The sequence below is a fragment of the Tachypleus tridentatus genome, chromosome 10 (genome assembly GCF_004210375.1).
Source record: "Tachypleus tridentatus isolate NWPU-2018 chromosome 10, ASM421037v1, whole genome shotgun sequence".
NCBI classification, from domain to species: Eukaryota; Metazoa; Arthropoda; class Merostomata; order Xiphosura; family Limulidae; genus Tachypleus; species Tachypleus tridentatus.
In genome coordinates, this window is record NC_134834.1 from 155,029,829 (window position 1) to 155,051,673 (window position 21,845).

The 21,845-nt window shown below is 35.1% G+C and overlaps 1 protein-coding gene across 1 annotated transcript in view; it reads left to right on the forward strand.

Moving 5' to 3' along the window:
* LOC143228544 (pleckstrin homology domain-containing family G member 1-like) overlaps nucleotides 1–18,752 on the forward strand; it is a 75,828-nt gene extending 57,076 nt beyond the window's left edge. Inside the window, exons 6-13 of the mRNA XM_076459787.1 lie at nucleotides 632–724; nucleotides 3,713–3,874; nucleotides 5,170–5,325; nucleotides 5,490–5,585; nucleotides 7,745–7,871; nucleotides 8,438–8,563; nucleotides 8,854–8,864; nucleotides 18,672–18,752. Coding sequence (XP_076315902.1) covers nucleotides 632–724; nucleotides 3,713–3,874; nucleotides 5,170–5,325; nucleotides 5,490–5,585; nucleotides 7,745–7,871; nucleotides 8,438–8,563; nucleotides 8,854–8,864; nucleotides 18,672–18,752 — 852 coding nt within the window. The remainder of the gene's footprint in view (nucleotides 1–631; nucleotides 725–3,712; nucleotides 3,875–5,169; nucleotides 5,326–5,489; nucleotides 5,586–7,744; nucleotides 7,872–8,437; nucleotides 8,564–8,853; nucleotides 8,865–18,671) is intronic.
* Nucleotides 18,753–21,845: the final 3,093 nt, after the last annotated feature.

Sequence of the window (21,845 nt, forward strand, 5' to 3'; positions counted from 1 at the left end):
TAATCTAATATGTTTTTGCAAATATACCATAATTTTATGAGATGAAAGTCGTATTACATTTTTGTCATATGTAAACTCTTTCAAAACTCTGTCAAAATTTATTCTATCTAAATATATTGTTTAAAATTGTTGTACCTTAAATTATTATAAAAACAGATGAAATGATTTTAAAGAGAAGTAATACAATTTTAAATAACTTTCTGAGTTTGAAAATCAGATCTTAATATTGAGAAAAGTATTGCTTACACGTGCATTTTTAGAAAGTGTGTTTCAAATTTTATAGATTGTTAAACAAGTAAATGTCATATGTATGAGGTTATTAAATAGGCCAAAGTTTGAGGTTATGTATTATTAATATGTAGGTCTTTCCTTCGTTTCTGAAACAGCTTTAATTGCTTTGTATCTTGAAATATGTGAATGCATTGAGAGAAGTTTCTACATTACAGTAATTTGGGAGAAGATCACCAAGATACTTGTTACTACATATGACACTTTTCAGTTTATGCCAACTGAAACTACAGTAAAAGCTCATTATTTTTCATGTAGTTTTTAGTTCAGATTGTGAATGTAAGTCATAATTTGGTAAGTGTAATTAGTTTTGCATAGACTTTTATAAACTATCTCCCTCTAGGAAAGACAACTTGTTCTGCACCATCGTTTGCCTCTGGGCTCATACTTATTAAAGCCAGTCCAAAGGATAACAAAGTATCAGCTATTGTTAACTGTAAGTGCAGTTTTCACAAAAATTATTGAATACACTTTGTAGTAGGTATCGATAAAATATGTTAGTAAACAAATAGTTTCAGCAAAAGTTATATGTGTAGATCAGTATCTCATCTGAGACTAGATTGGTTTAGTGGAATTATTGTTCTTGTAACTAAACTGATTAAGTAGCATAGACTATAGTGGAATACTGTTCTTAGAACTAAACTAAATAAGTTTTATAGGCTTTAGTGGAATTACTGTTCTTCTAACTAAACTAGTTATGTGGTATATACCTTTGTGAAATTACTGTTCTTGTAACTATGCTGGTTAATTGGTATAGACTTTAATGAAATTACTGTACTTATAACTAAACTGGTCAGGTGGTATAAGCTTTATTGAAATTATTTTTTATATAACTAAATTGGTTAGGTGGTATAAGCTTTATTGAAATGATTTTTCATATAGCTAAACTGGTTAAGTGATATAGACTTTAGTGGAATTACTTTTCTTATAATTAAACTGGTTAAGTGGTATAAACTTTGATGGCATAGGCATTAGTGGAATTATTTGAATTTTATATTTTTTAAGTGTTAAGTTTCATTGATGATGATCATTGTTAAATGTGTTTTAAGTTATATGTATATTCATGTTTCTCAGGAGTTGTAATTTCAAGCTTTTCCAAGTGGACTAACACTGCTCCAAGAAATGTTGTGATATTTATTTCTTTGTCAATTATATTTAACTAAGTTTACTATATGTATGAGAAAACAAAACAAAACTAGTTCTTCCTATACCTTTGAGTACAGTATTGAAGTTGTGAAACGTAATTTGTAAGTAGCAGTGTGGCGCCAGAGAAAGCATGAGTCATCCTTCTGAATATTCACAGGAATATTAATAGCTGAGATGTACATCACTAACCAGACTAAAATAGCTTGTTGTTGATAAAAGACATTGAACCTTAACTTACATGCGTACAGAATAACTCTTCAGGCTTAATGCTGAAAGCTTATATACATCTGCAGGTGTGTTAAGTAAAAAGGATAAGTGGCTGTAAAACATGACTGTAATTAAAAGTTTAAAAGCTAGAAGGATATAGTGTGATTAGTCACTGGCACTATTTATGATGTTAGTGTGGGTTATCACCAACTAATTCTGTCTGAAGTTTTCTATCACAGGTCATAAGGATGCTAGCAAGAAAAGAAGGTTGATTGTGCCATTAGTAAAGTTATGGTTTAGAACCTTGAATTTATATTTTAAAAAAACTTGTAGTAGTTAAAATCAAATCTCAATGGAAATGTTCAGAGTGCATCTTGTATTACTAACAGATAGTCAAAATAGTTTTTAACATTTCAACAAACATAATATGAACTTTCTCCATTCTTAATGTTTAAGAATAAATTAAATTTTAAATTCTGGATAAGACTAGCTAAGTTTTTTATATAAGACAAACTTCATTAGAAGTTTCTGGCCAAAGGAATGAGGAATAGAACCTTTATAAAACTGAACAATGAAGTCAAGATAAAGATTTCTCCTTGGAATAATCTCTTGTTATTTACTACAATATTTCTTATTCTTGTTTGTGTTGCCCATAATATAATTTCCAGAAAAGCATCATGTAACATATAAATTAATGATATAACTGAGTTGACTGAGTATTTTTTTTTCTTTTAACCAGGTTAAATACTGCATATTACCTACACATCATTCAGACTGTTAGTTAATTGCCCTGAATATATTTTTTAACTTTGAATATTAGATGTAAAAAGTCCACATTTGTGCTGCAAAAATTTGAAGTCAGACTTTGGAGGGGGTTGTATAGGATAGTTGTTTTTTGCATAAGAATGAAGCCAATTTGTCCTGTTTATGATTGAAATGTAAAACAAGTGTTTGCTGAAGAAGAATGAAGCCAGCCTATTATTTTTATGGGTGATCTGTAGGATAGTTGTTTGCTGCACAAGACTGAAGCTTATTTATTCTGTTTATGGTTGATCTGTCTGATTGTCATTTGCTGCAAAAGGATGCAACCAGTTTGTCCTGTTTATGAGTGATCTGTAGGATAGCTGTTTGCTGCAAAAGGTTGAAGCCAGAATATGTTGTTTACGGGTTATGTGTAGAATAGTTCTTTGCTGGATTAGGATATATCCAGAATATCCTGTTTATAAATTTTAGTGCAATTTTTGTTGGAGAAGGATGAAACTAGGCTAACCTGTTTATGGGTGATATGTAGGATAATTGTTCACTGTAGAAGACTGAAGCAAGACTATTCTGTTTATGGTTGATCTGTAGGATAATTCTATGCTGCAGAAGAATGAAGCAAGTATTACCTGGTTATGGGCAATCTGTGGGACAGTTCTTTGCTGTACAAGTCTGAAGCCAGTTGATTCTGTTTATGAATGATCTGTAGGATAGTCTTTGGTGTACAAGATCAAAGCCAGAATATTCTGTTTGTAGGTTATTTGTAGGATAGTTGTTTGCTGCAGAAGACTGAAGCCAGACTTATTATATTTATGGGTGATTTGTAGCAAATCTTTTGAGATAGTTACACGTCATTATTTTCTTTAGCTACATTCTTTCTGGATTTAAGGTTTGATATTTGATAATGGCAATTGGTCTTTAGTTTTAATTACATTAATTTTTGCTAATCCTTAATTATTGTTTTTACCAAAATGTTTTTTCCCCAGTGTAACACACACAAAGAACCCATTTATTGAGGTTGGTGGTCCACACTCCAACCTGTCCTTTTTAACAGATTAATCTTATTACTGGATGAGTATTACTGTTGGCTGGTATGATTAATGCATAAATTACCACATAGTGAAGTATAATGAGACTAAATCTAATGTATAAAACCTGAACATCAAGAAGACTATTTATTGACAACATAAAAAGATTAATAAGCATTGTGATAGTTGAAAACTTTAAGGTGTTGTGCTTGCAAATGATATAGATATTTTTAATCAATGCAAACAAATCATCAGCTTTCAAACCTGATAACATACTTTTCTAGAACTTGGCAAAACATTTAGACGGGAATGGTGATTGCTATCCTGACATCAAGAATGCCATCTCTGTGATGACAGGTATAGTGTACTACATCAATGACATGAAAAGAAAACATGAAGATGCAGTTCGAGTTCAAGAGATTCAATCTCTTTTGTATGAATGGGAGGTAAGTTCATACTTCATTCAAAAAATACTACAGAATTAAGTTTCTAACTTCATGTGACAAAATAATAATAAATGGTTTCAGAATGAACATGCTAGCCCATTTTATGGATAAAAGTGAGAAACATTTAGTGTTTATAAGAATAAATAAGTTGAGGGAATGAAATTTCATGTTAAAAAAAAGCTACAGATTTGCTTTTATTTTATTAAAGTGAATAATATATTGTGAAATATATGAATAACAACAAACTTATTATTATTATCATGTGTATGTTCTACTGATGAATCTAAATGTAAAATTACAGTGTTCCATTGTAACTTATAGAAACTTGATAATACTTAACATTTAGCAACATGATATTTTTTTCATAACCTGCTTAACATTCAGCTTATTAGTAAAACTTCTTAATCAAAATGTTTTGGGGATCATTTGTTACTATCAAAGTTAGAGTTTCTAACATCAAATCTGTGTTAGTATTCCATTTCAGCTATTGCTAAGCTTAAGATAGGTAGTATTATATTTCATTACAATATAGCTGGTCTTTTAGTAGGTTGTGTTGAGAAATATCAAGGAATTGGTACATGAGGGATCTGGTCTGTGGTGGAAGGATTTAATATTAGTACAGGGACCTTTTGTCTCTTATACTTGTGTACATCTTTGTCTTAACACTTAGTTATACCAAGAAAAGTTCTCACTATATACATAACTAAGCTTAAGAGTTTCAATAACAAAGTGTTATAAAATTGTCTGTAATCAGTTTCTTAATTTGATTAAAAACATTTACTGTGAGCTAAGAGAAATTTCAATAAAGGTATAATTTATCAATGTCATAATCCAACAAATAGCTTCCCATGTTTTTGTACTTCTGAAATTACTTTAAATCTTCCAATTCAATTGAATGCATTCCATATTTTTAAAGGAAGCTGGAATAAAGATAGCTGAAATATTTTTATAATGTAGCATATTTTAAACAGTAACTTCCTTGTTTTAAGTACTTTCAGATATCATTAATGTAACTTAAGTATAAATATACTCTGCATATATATTTAATGTGTGATTGCTGGTGAAAATGTTTCTGATGTAATTTTTAGTAATGCTTTATTTATCATTTTTGATTTGTTGCAGGTATACTGCATAGGTATGCAGTCTTTATATGTTGCTAATAATGTTTAATAATAGAATGCTTTATTAGAAACCATCAAATAATAGTTTAAAATAATTATATTTCTTTATTGTATTCTTTTGTTTTAGTAAATTTCTGTCTGAAATAAAGATTTTTTTTTGGGGCTGTGATCAAGGGTCAAGACTTGACTACATATGGAGAACTAGCTGCAGAAGGAATGTTTAGAATGTTTGGTGCTAAAGCACTACGTCATTTGATTCTTTTTGATAAAATGCTGCTAATTGCAAAACAAAAAGAAGAAGGAAAACTAAGTTATAAAGATCACATAATGGTATGTATCTCATATTTTAGCTTAAACTTTTTAAAATATTATTTTCAATCAGCACCACTTATTAAAAAATATACAAAACTGATGACAGTTTTGGGATGTTAAAAAATGTAATCCTTGTGAAACTAGAATTAATTGCACAAAATACTTTCTTACCTATCTTGCAGTGTTCCAACCTTATGTTAATAGAAAGTATTCAGGGAGAACCACTGTGCTTCCATGTGGTTCCATTCAACAATCCACGTGTCCAGTACACATTCCAGGTAATTTGTTTTGTAATCATATAGGAACTTGTTGTTATCCTTTCCTGTGATTTGTATGCCAGTTGTGTGTGTGTGTAGTTGTGAAGGTTTCTTCTGCTCAATTATAGAAATCTGAAAAACATGGGATTTTTGAAAATATATGTATTAATGTAGTAAAGAAAATAGTTTCTACTTCAAGGCTATTATTATATTAATTACATTAGTTGTAAGTATGCATTTAAAATCATCACTATAAAATAATAATGAATTTCATATAAATTAAGCCTTAAATTATTTTTATTTTAAAATTATATTGAAAATTTTCAGTCATAATCTTAAAGTAATAATGGAAATTGTCTGAGATGATAACACAAAAATGTTGGGAGTATCATATGTATCAGACAAAATCCAAATGCAGGTGAAAAACTCTATTGTATAAGGGTGATTTTATTGTTATTCTTTTACTTCAGTAACTATCAGAAATTTTAAGGATGGAGGTTTGGAGGAACTTTCAGTAGAATTATTTTTAAAGTGTTCTTATTATTACTTTTAACATTAGAAAACTTTTAAGGGTAATTGCCTTCCCACAGCTGGCTACAGACAGTAAAAGGCTGTAGAAGTGGAAACATTGTGGTTATACAAACTTAACTTTGCACCCTTATTTGATTTTCTATGACTGCTAACTAGTGTTTGATCTGCTTTTGGGTTTTGTTTGATACCAAATACTTTTGTGTACTATCACCACAGACTATTTCCATTATGACTTCAAGGTTACAACTGAAAAATTACAAAGGAATTTTAAACTAACAATAAGGCTTAATTTATATTTATATATATATAGGAATCTCTCTGAGCTATCATGTAAAATTGTGGATTTTGTAAGTGCCAGTAATAACTGTACTTTTTGCTCTTTGTTACAAGTTACATTAACAGTAATGTAATGTACACATTTCATTAAATGTCTTTTCTAAAAAAGAAAAATGCTCAATGACAAAATATTCTTGAAAGTAGGAAAGGTGCTATTGCTGAATGTCTATTAACCAATAAAAAATATTTAGCTAATTGCACAAGTAAAGAAAGAAACTTACCTGTGTTGTATCAAGGAACATGCAAATACTTTAGATTTGGCAGGACGTTCTTTCAGTCTTGGGCTTGGCATGGCCAGGTGGTTAAGGTGCTCAACTCATAAGCCAAGGGTTATGGGTTTGAATCCCCATCACACCAAATGTACTCGCCTTTCCAGCTGTGGGGCATTATAGTTTAACAATTAATCCCACTATTCATTGGTAAAAGAGTAACCCAACAGCTGGCAATGGGTGGTGAGGATTAGCTATCTTTCTCTAGTCTTACACTGCTAAATTAGGAATGGTTAGCACAGAGATTTCTTGTGCATTTTTGCTAAGAAATTCAAAACAATCAAACAATCATCAGTTTCACTAGGAGAATGTGTACTGTGGAGGGAACACCTACATATTTATGGGAGCAGATTTTGGAAAACATAAATGAAATTAATTAACACATATTCACTACTATTACATGCCACTATATGTTAAATAATAAGTCATATAACAGCACATTTTTGTGAAATATTCACGAGAAGGAAATTTTCCCAAATCTTTATTTTATTTAATTATTGGTATTATTATTATCATTAGTGTATGTTTGAGCTAATTATTATTATGCTTAACTTTAATTTAGGCCCGGCATGGCCAAGCTCGTTAAGGCGTGCGACTCATAATCTGAGGTTCGCGGGTTCGCATCCCTGTCGCGCCAATCATGCTCGGTCTTTTAGCCGTGGGGGCGTTATAACGTGATGGTCAATCCCACTATTCATTGGTAAAAGAGTAGCCCAAGAGTTGGTGGTGGGTGGTGATGACTAGCTGCCTTCCCTCTAGTCTTACACTGCTAAATTAGGGACGGCTAGCACAGATAGCCCTTGAGTATCTTTGTGCGAAATTCAAAAAACAAACAAACAAACTTTAATTTAATTTAATTTTAGTTTTTATTTGTATTTGTTATAGATATTTTAAATTCATTTTGGAATCTAAATGTAGAGGGGCTAAAATGGATGGGTCAGGACACCCTTTCCATGGTGTCAGGTCTGTCTTGTTTCCAGAAATTTTCATTATTTATTATGCTAGGTTTTTATTTTGGCAGTTTTCATCAGTATTTTCTTTCAGGCCAGTAACTTGGAACAAAAACGAGAGTGGTGTCTGGAACTAAAACGAGTAATCCTTGAAAATTATAATGCAGTAATTCCATCCAAAGCTCGGCAACTAGTAATGGCACTTGGCCAGAATAAAGAAGGTAGGGAATGGTAAAATTGTTAACTTGCAGTTCTGTCATTGTAATGGTGCTTTTATGTTCCCATTTGTTTTTGCTTTCCCCAAAGCAGAAAAATGACAAACTGTTATAAAGTGCATTTATATACTTACATGTTTTATTTCTCCTCACTGTGAGATAGGCTAACAATGATAAAGAAAGATATATGTAGCTGTGAAGTGTTTTGAAGAGAAAACTGGAATAGCACATTGTAGCATCCATGCAAGAATGTAGTGTTTACAAGTTGGTCTTGGGCACTTTGTTGTATTTCAGGATCCCATGTTTGTTTCAGTTAGTTTTAGAGATTGTTTGTGGTAACATATTCGAAACTTAACTGTATTGAAGTCTCACTTACGTGCTGAGTAATTGGTATAGATACTTTATAGGAAATATTATGAGCATAATTACATGCATGTTTATCTTGCTCTGTATACATCGGAAGGCCACATTGTCAAATAGTGTCAAAATATATTTGTTTCTTTTATATATGTGTAGTCTTAAAATTTACTTTGTTATGTTGCATTTGATATTATTTCTTCTGAATGGTTTAGACTCTCTTCTGAGTGAGAAAACTAGTTCCAAGCGTCTTCATTTGGCACCAGAATATCTGGAAAAACGAAATCAAGAAAGAAGGAAATCTGAAACCAGTTTGAATAAAACTTTCAAATTAAAGAAAGGTAATCTTTTCATAATTTATTATTCTCTCTTTTGATTTTATATAAATTAATAGTCACAACATTTTATTTGTTCAAAATTACAATAGCACTGTATGATGTAGTTTGCATATGTGGAATGACAAGAATATGTGGATTGTTTTTAGTCTAATATAATGGATTGTAAATATTAAATATAATAACATTCCAGTGTAATATTTATTCTCAGCCGTACAATTTAACTTAATTGATTTTACTTAGAGTTATTAACATTTATCTGTTTAATAATTGTTTTTTGTTTTTTATATTTTTAGGAAACAAGAAGGTAAGAGTACCTGAAAAGATTATTTTCACACCAATAGTAGCAAGTATGTGTTTGGTAATACAGATTTTCCTTTTTTTCTTACCAGCAAAGCAAGATTTCTTTGGCAACACTTTTTAAACAAACTATAAAATCCAAACTGTATTAAAAATATACTTTTATCCGTTTCACGTTTCCATACATCATATAATACTTTAGTTTGAAATCCTAGTTAACATTTGGTTGTATCAGTGACCCAAAGATGTCACCCCTGATGCCTCATTTACAGTGTGAAAAAATGTATATCATGTAAATATTAGGCATTTATAAGGTCGTTTTAGAGATTCATATTAGTGTCCTAAGTATGATAGTTCTACAGTATAGTTTTGTTATTCACAGCCAACATTATTGCAGTGTGTAAGACAAGAGAGAAGGCAATATGATATCAGAAGGAAACAAGCCTTGCTCACAATCCTATCCAATTCATGTTTAGTGAGGGTCATCCGGGACCTGATCAACCCCTGCTCTCTCATTTCTTTGTATATCACTAAACATACACAGATGTCATTATATGAAAGGGTTAATTGGGAACATCTGAATTTGAAATAATAATGTGCATGTATTAAAAATATGATTCATGTGCATGTCTGTTTCTTAGTTTTTTGAGAGAGGATAAAAAACTACTCATTACTATAAAATTTCAGCTGGTTAACATAAATATTGAATAACATTTATTGTCATTAACTAGTGATATTTTATTAAATTATTGTATTTTTCCCACCCCAGTTAATTTCTAACGATGTATAAAGAGTTATTATTGCAGGTTCTACTTTCAACAAGATAAAAATAAACATAAGTGATGCACTAAAAGGTTTCTTAACATAACACTTAAAGAACAACCAGGGACTGTTCCAAACTTCTTAAAAGTATAGTGGAATGCAATTTTTAATATTTTTTGTGTTTGAAAATTTTCCATATACATTTAACATTTATTAAAAAGATGAAATAATTACTTTTCAGAAAAGGTATTCATTGAACTACATAACATAATCTTTTGAGTATTAATATTTTATGATAAAAATCATGCTAACTGCAGATGTTTGTTATTTTCATATTAATCGTTTCTTTTACCATTGAAGATTCAAAATGAGAGGCATGTAAAAATAGTATTTCACATCTATCTTTTGTCTCCCACAACTCACTAGCTGATAGGCTTTTCATTTAATGTCAGAATATATCAGTTTTATCGAATGATGAGATAATAAGTGGCTCAGTTTTAGGTCTGAAGTTTTACAACACTAAAACTCAAGTTTTGATACCTGTAGTGGGCACAGAACAGATAGCTTATTGTGTAGCTTTGTAGTTAATAACAAACAAAAAAGAAAAAGCGTCTCTGAAATGCTATTTATATGTATGTGTGTGGTCTGATACTTTCAAAGTTATGGTTTAAATGTTCACATTTGGCAAAATTTTAGAAATAAACAAGACTAATATAAGTAACAAAAATCACTTTAACTACAGATAATTTGTTTTCCCATACACTTTTCATTTTGTCTATTACAGTATCAAAATCAGAGGCATGTAAATCATGACTTTTAAAATAACATTTTGTCAGTCAATCTCCTTCCTTTTTTTTTTACACAAAACTTCACCTGGTAAATTGATAAAACTACTCCCACAGTGAGTATTCCTCTTCCTCAGGTCTCTTGTTCCCAGATGCCTTCTTAAAGAGATGGGAGGCTTGTCTCTGCTTTCATGAATTCAGGTTGTTGTCCTTCTAAATCCATCTCTTAGTAATTTTGGATTTTTTTCAGGATAGTTCATAGATGCTTCATTATGATACATATATCCAACTCTGCATTCATCTCCTTTATCAATCATCAGGATGCTTTATTTCATTTTCCTGGTTTTCTTCCCTCAATGTGGATTCCTGTATGTGGTGAGGAACCTAAACATCCACTCATGTGTTTGCTATCTGTGGTGACCCGTGAAGGGGAGGAGAGGATCCTTGTGGTTGAGAGGTCCAACCCTAATACACCACTTTGGCCTTGAATTCCTGTAGATCAGAGGTTCTTAACCTTTTTCAGTGTTTGCACCCCTTTCAAATCAGTAATCATTTCTCGCACCCCCTGGAAACTTAAATATAAAAAAAGCTAAAAATATAAAGCATACTCTTATGTAATAATATAGATTTGCTTTAATTATTCATGGGCATCCTCGCACCCCTTGGGAATCATCTTCGCACCCCCTAGGAGTGCGGGCACCCCTGGTTAAGAACCACTGCTGTAGATGGACAGCTTTGGGGTGGCTCCCCCTAGGGTCAATCAGCTGGCCCACTTGGGCTAGTGTCAACTAAGTACCAGTGTTGGATGTTCTCAACAGGTGTTGTGGACACTGTATCTGATGTTGATGTTTGGGTATAGTCCTTACGAAACCCTAGTGTTGCTGCAGTGTCCTTGTTTGACATGCAAAACCATCATATGTTCAAGTCCTCAGTTGCTGGAATCCTCTTCCAACAACAAAGACCTGCCCAGTTGACCCAGTGCAGGATCCATGAAGATTGACAGACCTCCCTCGAATAAAGACAATAAAGAAAAAAGATGTGGCCCTAAACAGAAGGGCTCTTCACCCAATTTGCCTACACATAAATAAAAATGGCCATCTTGATACAATGGAACTCTCTAGGTTTACGTTCTAATCTGGATGACATCAAAGCACTGATTGCTTCCTACCATCCTCTATGTCTTTCCTTAGAAGAAACATTTCTAAACCCTGCCAATACAGTCACCTTTCAGCAGTTTTCTTTGTACAGAAATGACAGGCTGTGTGATTGATAAGTGCATAGAGGGGTGGCACTCTTGGTTGATCAGCATGTGCCCACCCTCTCTTTGCCACTCGAGACACCCTTGTAGGGCAGTAGCCATCCGTGTTTCCTTGGGTTGTACCATCACTCTTTGTTTTCTCTACCTGTCACCTGGAGAGACATATGATCAATCAGACCTTGATGCTCTCATTGAACAGTTGCTGTCTCCCTTTTTTAATCCTAAGGGACTTTAATGGACATCATCCCCTCTAGGGAAGTGCTGATTTTGATAGGAAGGGTCGCTCCTTAGAGTGTATGCTTTCTGATCACAATCTATCTCTTTTCAGTAGTGGTTCTTATACTTAGTTTTATGCACCTAGTCTGTTCTTCACTGCTAATGGTCTCTCAGTTTGCTCCCCTTCACTATTCTTCCACTTTTCATGGAGGATTGACAATAACCTATGAGGCAGTGATCATTTTCCTATAATTTTGAGAGAGACTGGTTGTGGTCGATGCCACCTGACCCATGTGCCCTGGTGGAAGTTGGAGCAAGCAAACTGACCCTCTTTCGCTGCTCTCGCAGAACTTGATCCTGCCATCATCTGTAAGCAATCAATAGATGACTGTGTGGCAGCAGTAACTGACTGTATTATACAAGCAGCTGCTCAATGTATTCCTAAAACTCAACACATTTTCCATGATATCCTCGTCTGTGGTGGAATCCTGTCTACCACATGGCACAGAAGGCTCAAAAACAGGCCTGGGATACATTTTGTATGTATCCCACACTCTTGCACCACATCACTTTCCAACAGGCCTGTGCACATGATCAGTGGGTAAGATAACAAAGCCAGAAGGACTCTTGGATTAAGTTCACAACCAGTATATCTTCTACCACCATTTCCAAAGTCATATGAGACAAGATTCAAAAGGTCAGTGGGCAGTATAATTCTATCCCCTTCTTGATCTTCCACTCTGATGGCCAGGAAATAGCTGATACCTGGAGCATCGTCGATACTCTAGGTGAAAGCTTTTGCCAGGTATGTAGCACTTCTTTTTCTTCCTCTACCTTCTTAGCCATTAAGACTTGGGCAGAGCGATCATCACTTTCCTTTTGAGCTGATTCTCTCTATAACTGTAATCGTCCCTTTACACTGGTGGAATTCAAACTGGCCTTCATCAGTCTGCAGATACATTAGTCAGATCTGATGATGTACACTCTTAAATGCTATGACATCTATCTCCTGCTTCTCTTGCTATTCTTCTGATTGTTTTTAACCAGATTTGGCAAGAGAATGTTTTTCCTGATGTCTGGCACCAGGCTATTGTCCTACCTTTCTCTAAGCCTGGGAAGGATCCCAAGTTTCCTTCAAACTACTGTCCAATTACTTTTACAAGCTGTCTCTGTAAGACCTTAGAGAGGATTGTTAATGCTCATCTTGTTTGGTTCCTCGAATAAAACAACCTTTTCTTGTCCTCCCAGCGTGGGTTCCGACAACAGAGTTCCATGATGGACCACCTGATTCGATTTGAAACATCAGTCAGAGAAGCTGTTTTGAAATAACAACATCTTATATCAATGTTCATTGACACTGAGAAGGCTTATGATACAACAGGGAGGCATGGCATTTTGTAAGAACTCCATTTATTTGGATTATATGGCCATTTGCCAATTTTTATTAAAAATTTTTAATGGACAGGCAATTCCAAGTTTGTGTGGGTTTGACACTTTCCTGTTCTTTTCTACAGGAACTTGGATCCCCTCAGGACTGTGTTTTGAGTGTCACGCTTTTCAGTATAGAGATTAATGCCATCACTGAACAACTTTCTCTTACTGTTGCAAACAGGCTCTGTGTCAAAAACTTTCACATTTCATGTCAGTCATCAAACATGAGGTATATTGAGTCCTCAGTTGTTTATTAAAGTGGACCACAGCAAAGAGCTTTAACTTCTCTCTCTCTAAAACTGTTTGCATGCACTTTTGCCACCAATGGGGTTTTCACCCTGATCCTGAACTCTGTATTGGTGAAGTTGTGTTACCAATGGTCCCTGAGACAAAGTTCTTGGGGTTTATCTTTGACCGTAAGCTGGCCTTTATACTACACATCAAGCACCTATGGGTCAAATGTACAAGAGCACTGAACATCATCCGTGTCCTCTCTTCCACTGCTTGGGGAGTGGATCGATGTTCTATGCTAAAGATATATCGTGCTCTTATTTGATCGAAACTAGACTATGGATCACTGGTCTATAGCTCTGCCAGGACCTTGCCTTAAAGATGCTGGACCCCGTTCATCATCAGGGACTTCAGCTCTGCACCGGGGCTTTCCTCACTTTTCCAATTCAGAGCTTATACACAAGAGTCTCATGAACCTTCTTTGCACCTCTGCTGTTTGCAACTGTCTTTACTCTATGCTTCAAAACTTCATTCCTTACCAAAGCATCCCACCTGGGGTTATGTTCCCTTCCTCAGTGGGCCATACGTTTTCAGAACAGAAGATCTGCCATTGCTCCTTTTAGCCTTCATATCCAGGCACAGTTGGATGAATTGGGTCTGCCCTTGAAGAGCATTGCTGTATCCACTGGTCAGCTCATGTCACCATGGCTTATGACAGTCCCCAAATCTGACCTATCTTTAAGTCATCTGAGAAAAGCAGACACTCCTGATTGGAAATACTGTCTGTTATTTGTTGAACATCCTTCAAACCATCGTTCCTTTCTTATTTATACAGATGGTTCAAAATCAGGTGACTCTGCAGGCTCTGCCATGGTTTGTTATGGTTCTGTGGTTTTGCACAGAATCCCCTCTACAGCTTCTATGTCCACTGCTGAACTGTATGCCATTTCTCTTGCCCTGGGTCACATAGAAGCTAAGCAGTACTCAAATTGCACTATTTATACTGACTCATTCAGTTCTCTGTTGGCTCTGGAATTGGTTCACGTTAGTTCACATCCTATTCTCACTCATATTCAAAACCAACTGGTCCATTTCTCTTGAACATCTACTTCTATCCAGTATATCTGGATACCAGGCCATGTTGGTATTCGTGGGAACAAGCTCACCGACACCACAGCTAAATCTGTGTGCTCCAGCACTATCATTGCTCTGCCTGTTCCATACGTGAGCTATAGTCATGTATTCAAGGCTCAGCTCTGTATCAGTTGGCAGTCGACTTGGAGCGAGCAATGTGAAAACAAGCTTTTCCAAATAAGACCCTCTATTGGACTTTGGCCACCTTGCTTCCATAAGGATCAGAAAAAGAAAGCTGTTCTAACTTGACTTTGCATTGGTCACAGTTTTTTAACATACTGTTTTATTTTACATAGGACTGATACACCAATGTGTTGACTGTGTAACTCTCAGGTCGCAATAAACCACATTTTACTGTATTGCCATTGTTAAAACTCTCTACAACGGCACCATTTTAAACATGTTCTGTCCCAAAGTTTATCTATGACGTTAGACAGTGTTATTGGTGATGGTGACACTGCTGACTTTAGAAATGTTTTTAGTTTTTTAAAGGCCATTAATCTTTTCAATGCTATTTAAGTTTTTTTTAATTTATACATTAGATCTTTTTTAATGTGATTCCATTTTAAGAATCAAAGTACACCTAGTTTGATTTGAAATTAGAAAATGGTTGTTATGTCAAATAACTCAAAACCAGGACTGGAAAGACCAACTTCAAGTGACTAATGCTGCTATTTGAGCTACCCATTATTCATCCTGGCAAGTTTTAATAATTAAAATTTTGCTACAAGTCTTTTAAAACTTGTATTACATTACTTTCCGTAATTGGCCATGACATCAATAACTCAAAACCAGGACTGGAAAGGCCAACTTCAGGTGACTAACGGTGGTTATTGAACTTACCAGTTAGTCTTCCTGGTGAGTTATGGTAATTAAAATTATGCTACAGAAAGTCCTTTACAACTTGTATTACTGTAGTTTCTCTCTCACTGCTGTAGACTAGATATAAAAATTTGATTTAATGCTATTTATGTTTTTAATTCAAAAATTAAACTTTGTCTTGTTTTATCTTAATTTACTTTTATGAATTTTACTAATTTTACCTTAATTTTAACTTTTTTACTGGATGTTTGATGCAGATAGCCTAGTTGTTTTGTGCCATGAAACATCAAACCAACCAACCTGATTTCCACATTATCGACTTCCTTTTTTGGGGACCAGTTTTATACAAGAACATTCATTCTGAGTATCCTAAGTCTTGTCATGAATCATCTCTTGAGACCAACCAAGACCCTATCTGCAGATTGGACTCTTGTCCCTCTGGTGTTCAAATAACTTCTTAATGTTTTTACCACTCTTCTCAGTGTTTTACTTTCCCTTTTGTGGTCCCCCGTTCTTCCTCCTTCAACCTAAGCTGGGAATACATTCCATCAAGATTGATCATTTTATTTTTACATGCTTGTCTTCCTACTCATCTTCTCTCCCATATCTTCCCTCATTCTCTATGTTGAGACTTCCTGATAATTATCTATTGACTGGGTTAGCCATGATTTCCTCTGTTGCATCTTTTCCTGTTCTATTCTCTTCCTCTACCTTGGTCTCTCTACCTACTCCTACAACCTAATTCCTACCCCTCTCATATGTGGGGTTTGTCCAATTCCTTGTGAAGTGTTCTAGCATATTTACATGTAGTCTTCCATCTTTCTTGTTTAATGCATTCTTCCTCTCTCCTTGTCTAACCACAATGAGGGTACACATTAAATAGTTAGTCTCTGCCTAGCATTTTATTCCATTTCCTTCCTTCTATTCCACATTTTTTTTATTTTTTTTTGGCTATGTGATCGAGGTTTACCAGTTTTGGTTGGTTACTAGGCAACTCCATCTAATAATTTAGGGTTTTATTGTTATTGTAATATATTCTCCTCTCCTGTTCTTTCTATTCTTTTTGCATCCTTTGCCCTTCTTGACATGCAAGACTTCCTGATTGGGAAGTGCCCTTACCTTTCCTCTACTTAACTTTTAGTCTCTTGTTCCTTGTATCATTTTTCACATAGCACCCTACTTTCAGTTGCTTTTTGAGATATGATGTGTATGCCATTGCTATTTACCATATTTTTTCCTTCCATTTTCTATATTATTCTTGTTCTGTTTTGAAATATTTTTTCTGTCCCATCCATGTAATTCATTGTTTTTTGACCTTCCCTTACCTCCAGTCCTAGTTGAATAAACCAAGACTGGACTGCCCTTCAAACTAGGGTTTTTGTCACCAATTACACTCTTATAGTGTTGCATTTCTTTGGATTCTCCAATGCATTGTCCTTCTCTCTTCCAATTAAGTTCATAAGTCCTTACTACTTACCAGTTCCTAATAGCTGGGGCGGTAGACCATGGAGGCTTCCTTCTAATTGTGACTTATTGCATTCAATTGAGAGAAAGGCAGTGGTTTTCTGTTGGTGTATATGGTGAGTATCCTCTTCCTACTGAAGGCAAATATCAAGTAGGAGTACTGGATTCACATGAGGTGACCATTGGCTGACTTATCCCATTCTGGATGTCAGTTCCTGGGCAGTCTGGTGTTGGATCATATTAGGACCAACCAACATTAGTCTTCACATATGTGGCTGGTAGGGATCTTCCTCCCTCTTCTAAACAGACAAAAAGTTACCAACTACACATGGGTTTGGACTGATACTGACCCATCATGTTTGCATTCCTATTCTCTTCCTATTTTACTTAAATATTGGGTTTCTAGGTATTCTTGGTCTACATACATGCCCTAACTAGATTAATTAGTGGAATGGAATTTGTTTTCCATTCTTCTTCCTGGTCTTGAGGTAAAGACAGTTGGGATTCTCCTCCTATTGCAGACCAGAAGACAAACACCTGGATTTGGACTGAAGATGACCCACTAAATACAACCTGATGCACCCTAGCCACTCTACACCATTTAGCATGTACAATTACAAATTGAAAGAGGGTGTTTTTCCACCCAGTTTAGTGACACATAATTCTAGTGGATAAAGAGTATACCTGGTAAAAGTGGATTATGGTCTCCCAAGAATGTGACCACCCCATACGTCAGGGCATCATATTCCATAGGCATTCTTTGGGTTCTTTCTAAAAAATGTTCATCTCTGTAACTTTTGCACAAACAGGAGTGGACTCAATATAGGAAAATGTATTTCTGATAGATACTTACCCCTCTCACACTTCCCACCCATCCAGAACACTTTTAGAGTGTTCTTTTACTTAATCTCGAAGTTATGATATTACTCTACAGTATAGAGGGGGTCAGCTGCTCTATCAGGGTGTGTCACACTTCTGTTGGTGGAGGGTTATCACATGCTCATTTGCATGGTACAGTGCAGCTATATCATGTGTAATCATGTAAAGATAAGTAAAAGCATCAAGGCTAGTGGCAAGCAAAAATTGTGCATAAATAGGGCAGCACAAGTTGATAAAAGCTATTATATGAGAGAAGCAAAATTTTCAGTGTAGTATAGTGTTAACTTTTGTGAAATTTGTTTTGCCTTTTCAGTGTAAACATCCTTTGGTTTCCTTTTAGTTTGTTTTAATTATGATTTAAAGCTACAATGCCAATAAATAACTAAAACAACTTTTTTGAACTGGTGAATTTTCACAACAAGCATGAATTTTCAACTGATGGTTATTACTACTACATTGCAAACACTGCCTTTACTTTGTCTGTGATCACTGAAAGCTCATTGATTGTTGAAGATTGTCATAATTCATTGTATATTTGGGGTTTTTGAAGCTTTGCTTGCTTTTATCTCTCTGTTTCTGTAGTTCATTCTCCTCTTTTTGAACCAGACCACAAGGACAACTTTGATCAGCTCTTTCCATTTCTTGGGTTTGCACCAAGTTTTTCATTATTTGTTCAGGGCAATGTTTCTTCTCTAAATCTTTTTTGTAGATTTGATTTCTCAGATTTGTTCTTTACTATATGACTATCATGTTGAGGATTATTTGGTTTTCCTCCTGCTCTAGACCACTTTAGTTCACACTCTGAAATTCCTCATCCTTTTTTTTAATCCAGGATTTCTTCACCATGTCTTATGGCTGTTCTCCTTTTCTGTTCTTCAATTCTCATTTCCTGGAGTTTCTTCCATCAGCTTGAAAACCTGACTCCCATACTACAGTAATACTTTCTAGTGATCAGTCTTCTCATCTTTGCCCTTTCCTTAACCATCTCCTTCATCACCTATTTTCTCTTCATCTTCTATCTGAAACCTAAAGTGTGATCCCATTTTTTTTTCTGGAGATTTATCATCACTCCTTTTAAATAATTTAGCCTGGATTTCACCTTGTGTTTTGTCCTCAAATAGATTTTTTCCCTTTTTATTGGAACCTTCTGAAACTTGATGCTCTTCTCTCATTACTATTAATCTTTTCCTTTTTTACTTTTTTCTTGCCCAATTTCTTCATTCAGAAATATTTAGGGGTGTTTCTAATGCCCTGAAGATTGAGACTGAAGCTTCTTGACATTCGTTCTCTCTTTTCTCCTTGGATTTTTGTTTCTTACTTCCCTGTGAGGCCACTCCTGTTTTTAGATCCTGTGAAACCTCCACCTTTTTCTCTTTTCCAGTGTCTCCTCTCGCTATCTCTCTCACCATCTCATTGGGTTGAATGTTGCATATCCCATCAATGACTTTCTCCCTTTGTATGCAACTGGGTTATACTACATAGAGGTATATCTGTTTCTGTTTATAGACCTTTGAACACCTTTTGAGGTGAACCATTGGGTTCTTCAGGTTCTTATTAATGACTTTTCACTTGTCTTTTTTGTCCTCTTTTTCCTGTTTCTTCTCCTCCTACTTCCAATTCTCTGTGTTCTGAAACAACTGTATCATATCTCTTGGACCCGAGAGCCATTAGGAGGGTCCTTTTCCCCTCTGCAGTGTTTTATTCTAATTTTTTGTAATTCCCCAAAACACCAGAGCCTGGCATAGACTTTTCTTCTCCATTGGTTCTATCTACATAGACTATGGATGACCAAAGTTGACATCTCAGATGCCTTTTTACATATTCTGATTGCCCCACCTTACTATTGTATCCTTTATTCCTTTTATCAAACAATGTGTACCAGTGTCAAGCTCTCCCCTTCTTCATTGCTTTGGCTCTTTATGTCTTTAACTGAATCATGGGAATGTTTGTTCACCCCATCCACAGTTACAGACTTCATTTCCATTATTACATGAACAACTGGCTACTTCTCACCTTTTCACAGCCATTTCATTTCTCATCTGTGTTGGCTCGTTAAGTTTTCCAAGTCATTCCTTACTCTAACTCAGTACTTAACCAACCATAAAGTCTTTTTAAATTTTTGACTAGGTCGAGATCAGCCTGCTCCCATTCATCTGCAGGACATAGGATGTTGTGAACTCTTTCTTGCCTCTCATATACTTCTTGCAAAAGAGATTCATATTTTTGGAGGGAGGATTCTTACATCTCTAAAGCATCTTGTCCCTCTAGGCCAGGTTCACATACAGCAATGGAAAATCACTTGCAGTTCCTGTCTTTGTTTGTCATACTGCTTGCTGCCTTATATTCTGGAGAACATGTTTTGGTGGCTAGATCATACAAATACTACAGTCAACATCCAACTGCAACTGCTATATTCATTCCCATCTCTTTTTTAATTCAGTTCTTATGGGTTGGAGCATATGTCTGGATGATTTTCAATACCTTGGATGTTTGGTCTTTTGTGGAGCTTACCTTCCACATATTCTGAGAGTCTTGGTTATCTATCAGACACTTTTCTATTTTTTACTTCATCAATCCAAAAATTCTACAGTCATTTCCCATATAAGTCATCAAGGTGGGAGACACTTCAGACACCTTTGCTTCTGCACATATCATGGCATTAATTTGTGATACTCCTTATTGGGTTCTTTTGTTAACACAGTTTTAGCTGATTCATTCTTATTTACTTTTTCTTCACTGACTGGCATTCAGGGCAAATTTTCCTCAACCTCCAACTCAGTCACTTTTTTCCTACCTCATACATCTATACCTACTACACAGGGTTGTTGTCACTTCATCTTCAAGTGTGGAATTAGTCTGGCTGGTCCTTTGTTTGCCTGTCAGATTTCTCTGACCATGTAACCTTTCTGTTATCTTGTTGGTGTTACTCTTCTACTCTTTCATTCTATCAGTGAAAGTTATCTATATTTCACTACCAGTCCACCTAACATCAGGATACCCTCCTATTGTGCACATTTTGGCCTTATTTGCCTAGTTATTTGACCAATGTTTGTTGGTTTCTATCATCACCCAATATCAGACAGCCTTTCATGACCACCCTTTGAATTTTCTTTCCACTGGGGTTCTTTCTCCCATTCTTTCCATTTTTTTCTGGTCTCTTCTAATTAATAATTCCCCTCACCCACTTTCTTTACCCAAATGGAACTTCAATGCGATTCTTTACGTTATTACCTGAGCATTGTTGAAACCCTTGCACACTTGCTTTTTACACCATCTCTCTCTTTCTCTTTAAAGCTGTATGACTTTTGAAACCATCCAGGCTGCAATGTAGTCCAAACTTAACACTTTCATCTTCCATCATGTCCACCATCTGGCAGCTTTATTTTTCTCAGAATATTTCCTCCTTCCAGTTGTCATTCTCCAGCCTAATTACTGTCTTTAACAGAGATCTCTTTTATATCATTACTTGCTTATAATGACTCTCATTAACTTCTTGGAACTCACATGGTGGCCAGTGTTGCCTCGCAAGGTATACCTGCTTCCCTAAATCTGCATCAAGTAAAGGGTAACATAAAACATTAAACCCATCCATCCTGCTTCCTAAAGCTTCCACTGTTAAAATGGGGTTTTATGTGAGACCACAAGTGACTGTATTTTTCATGGAACATCATGAAAAAACTAGAACCAAGGTTTGCCCACTTATCTAGCTCACACTTGCTGGCTTGCCATTACACTTTGTTCAGTAAAAGTATTTTGTAGTAGTGGAGTCCAGTTAAGTCCAGGTGTCTCCTCGACATCTTCCCAGAATAAATTCCTTTGCTTTTGGTTGTTGAGTAGAGCATGTGAGACCCTTGCCACCACCAGTTCATAGCTACTTGGGTGGTTAACTTATAGAGTTTTTTATTGGTTGTGCAATTCCTCATGAGAGAGCCCAAGTGAGCTGTACAGTGCAGTGGGAAGTTGAGCAGTGGTGTCCATGTCAGTGTAGTGCATGTCATTCCCTAAT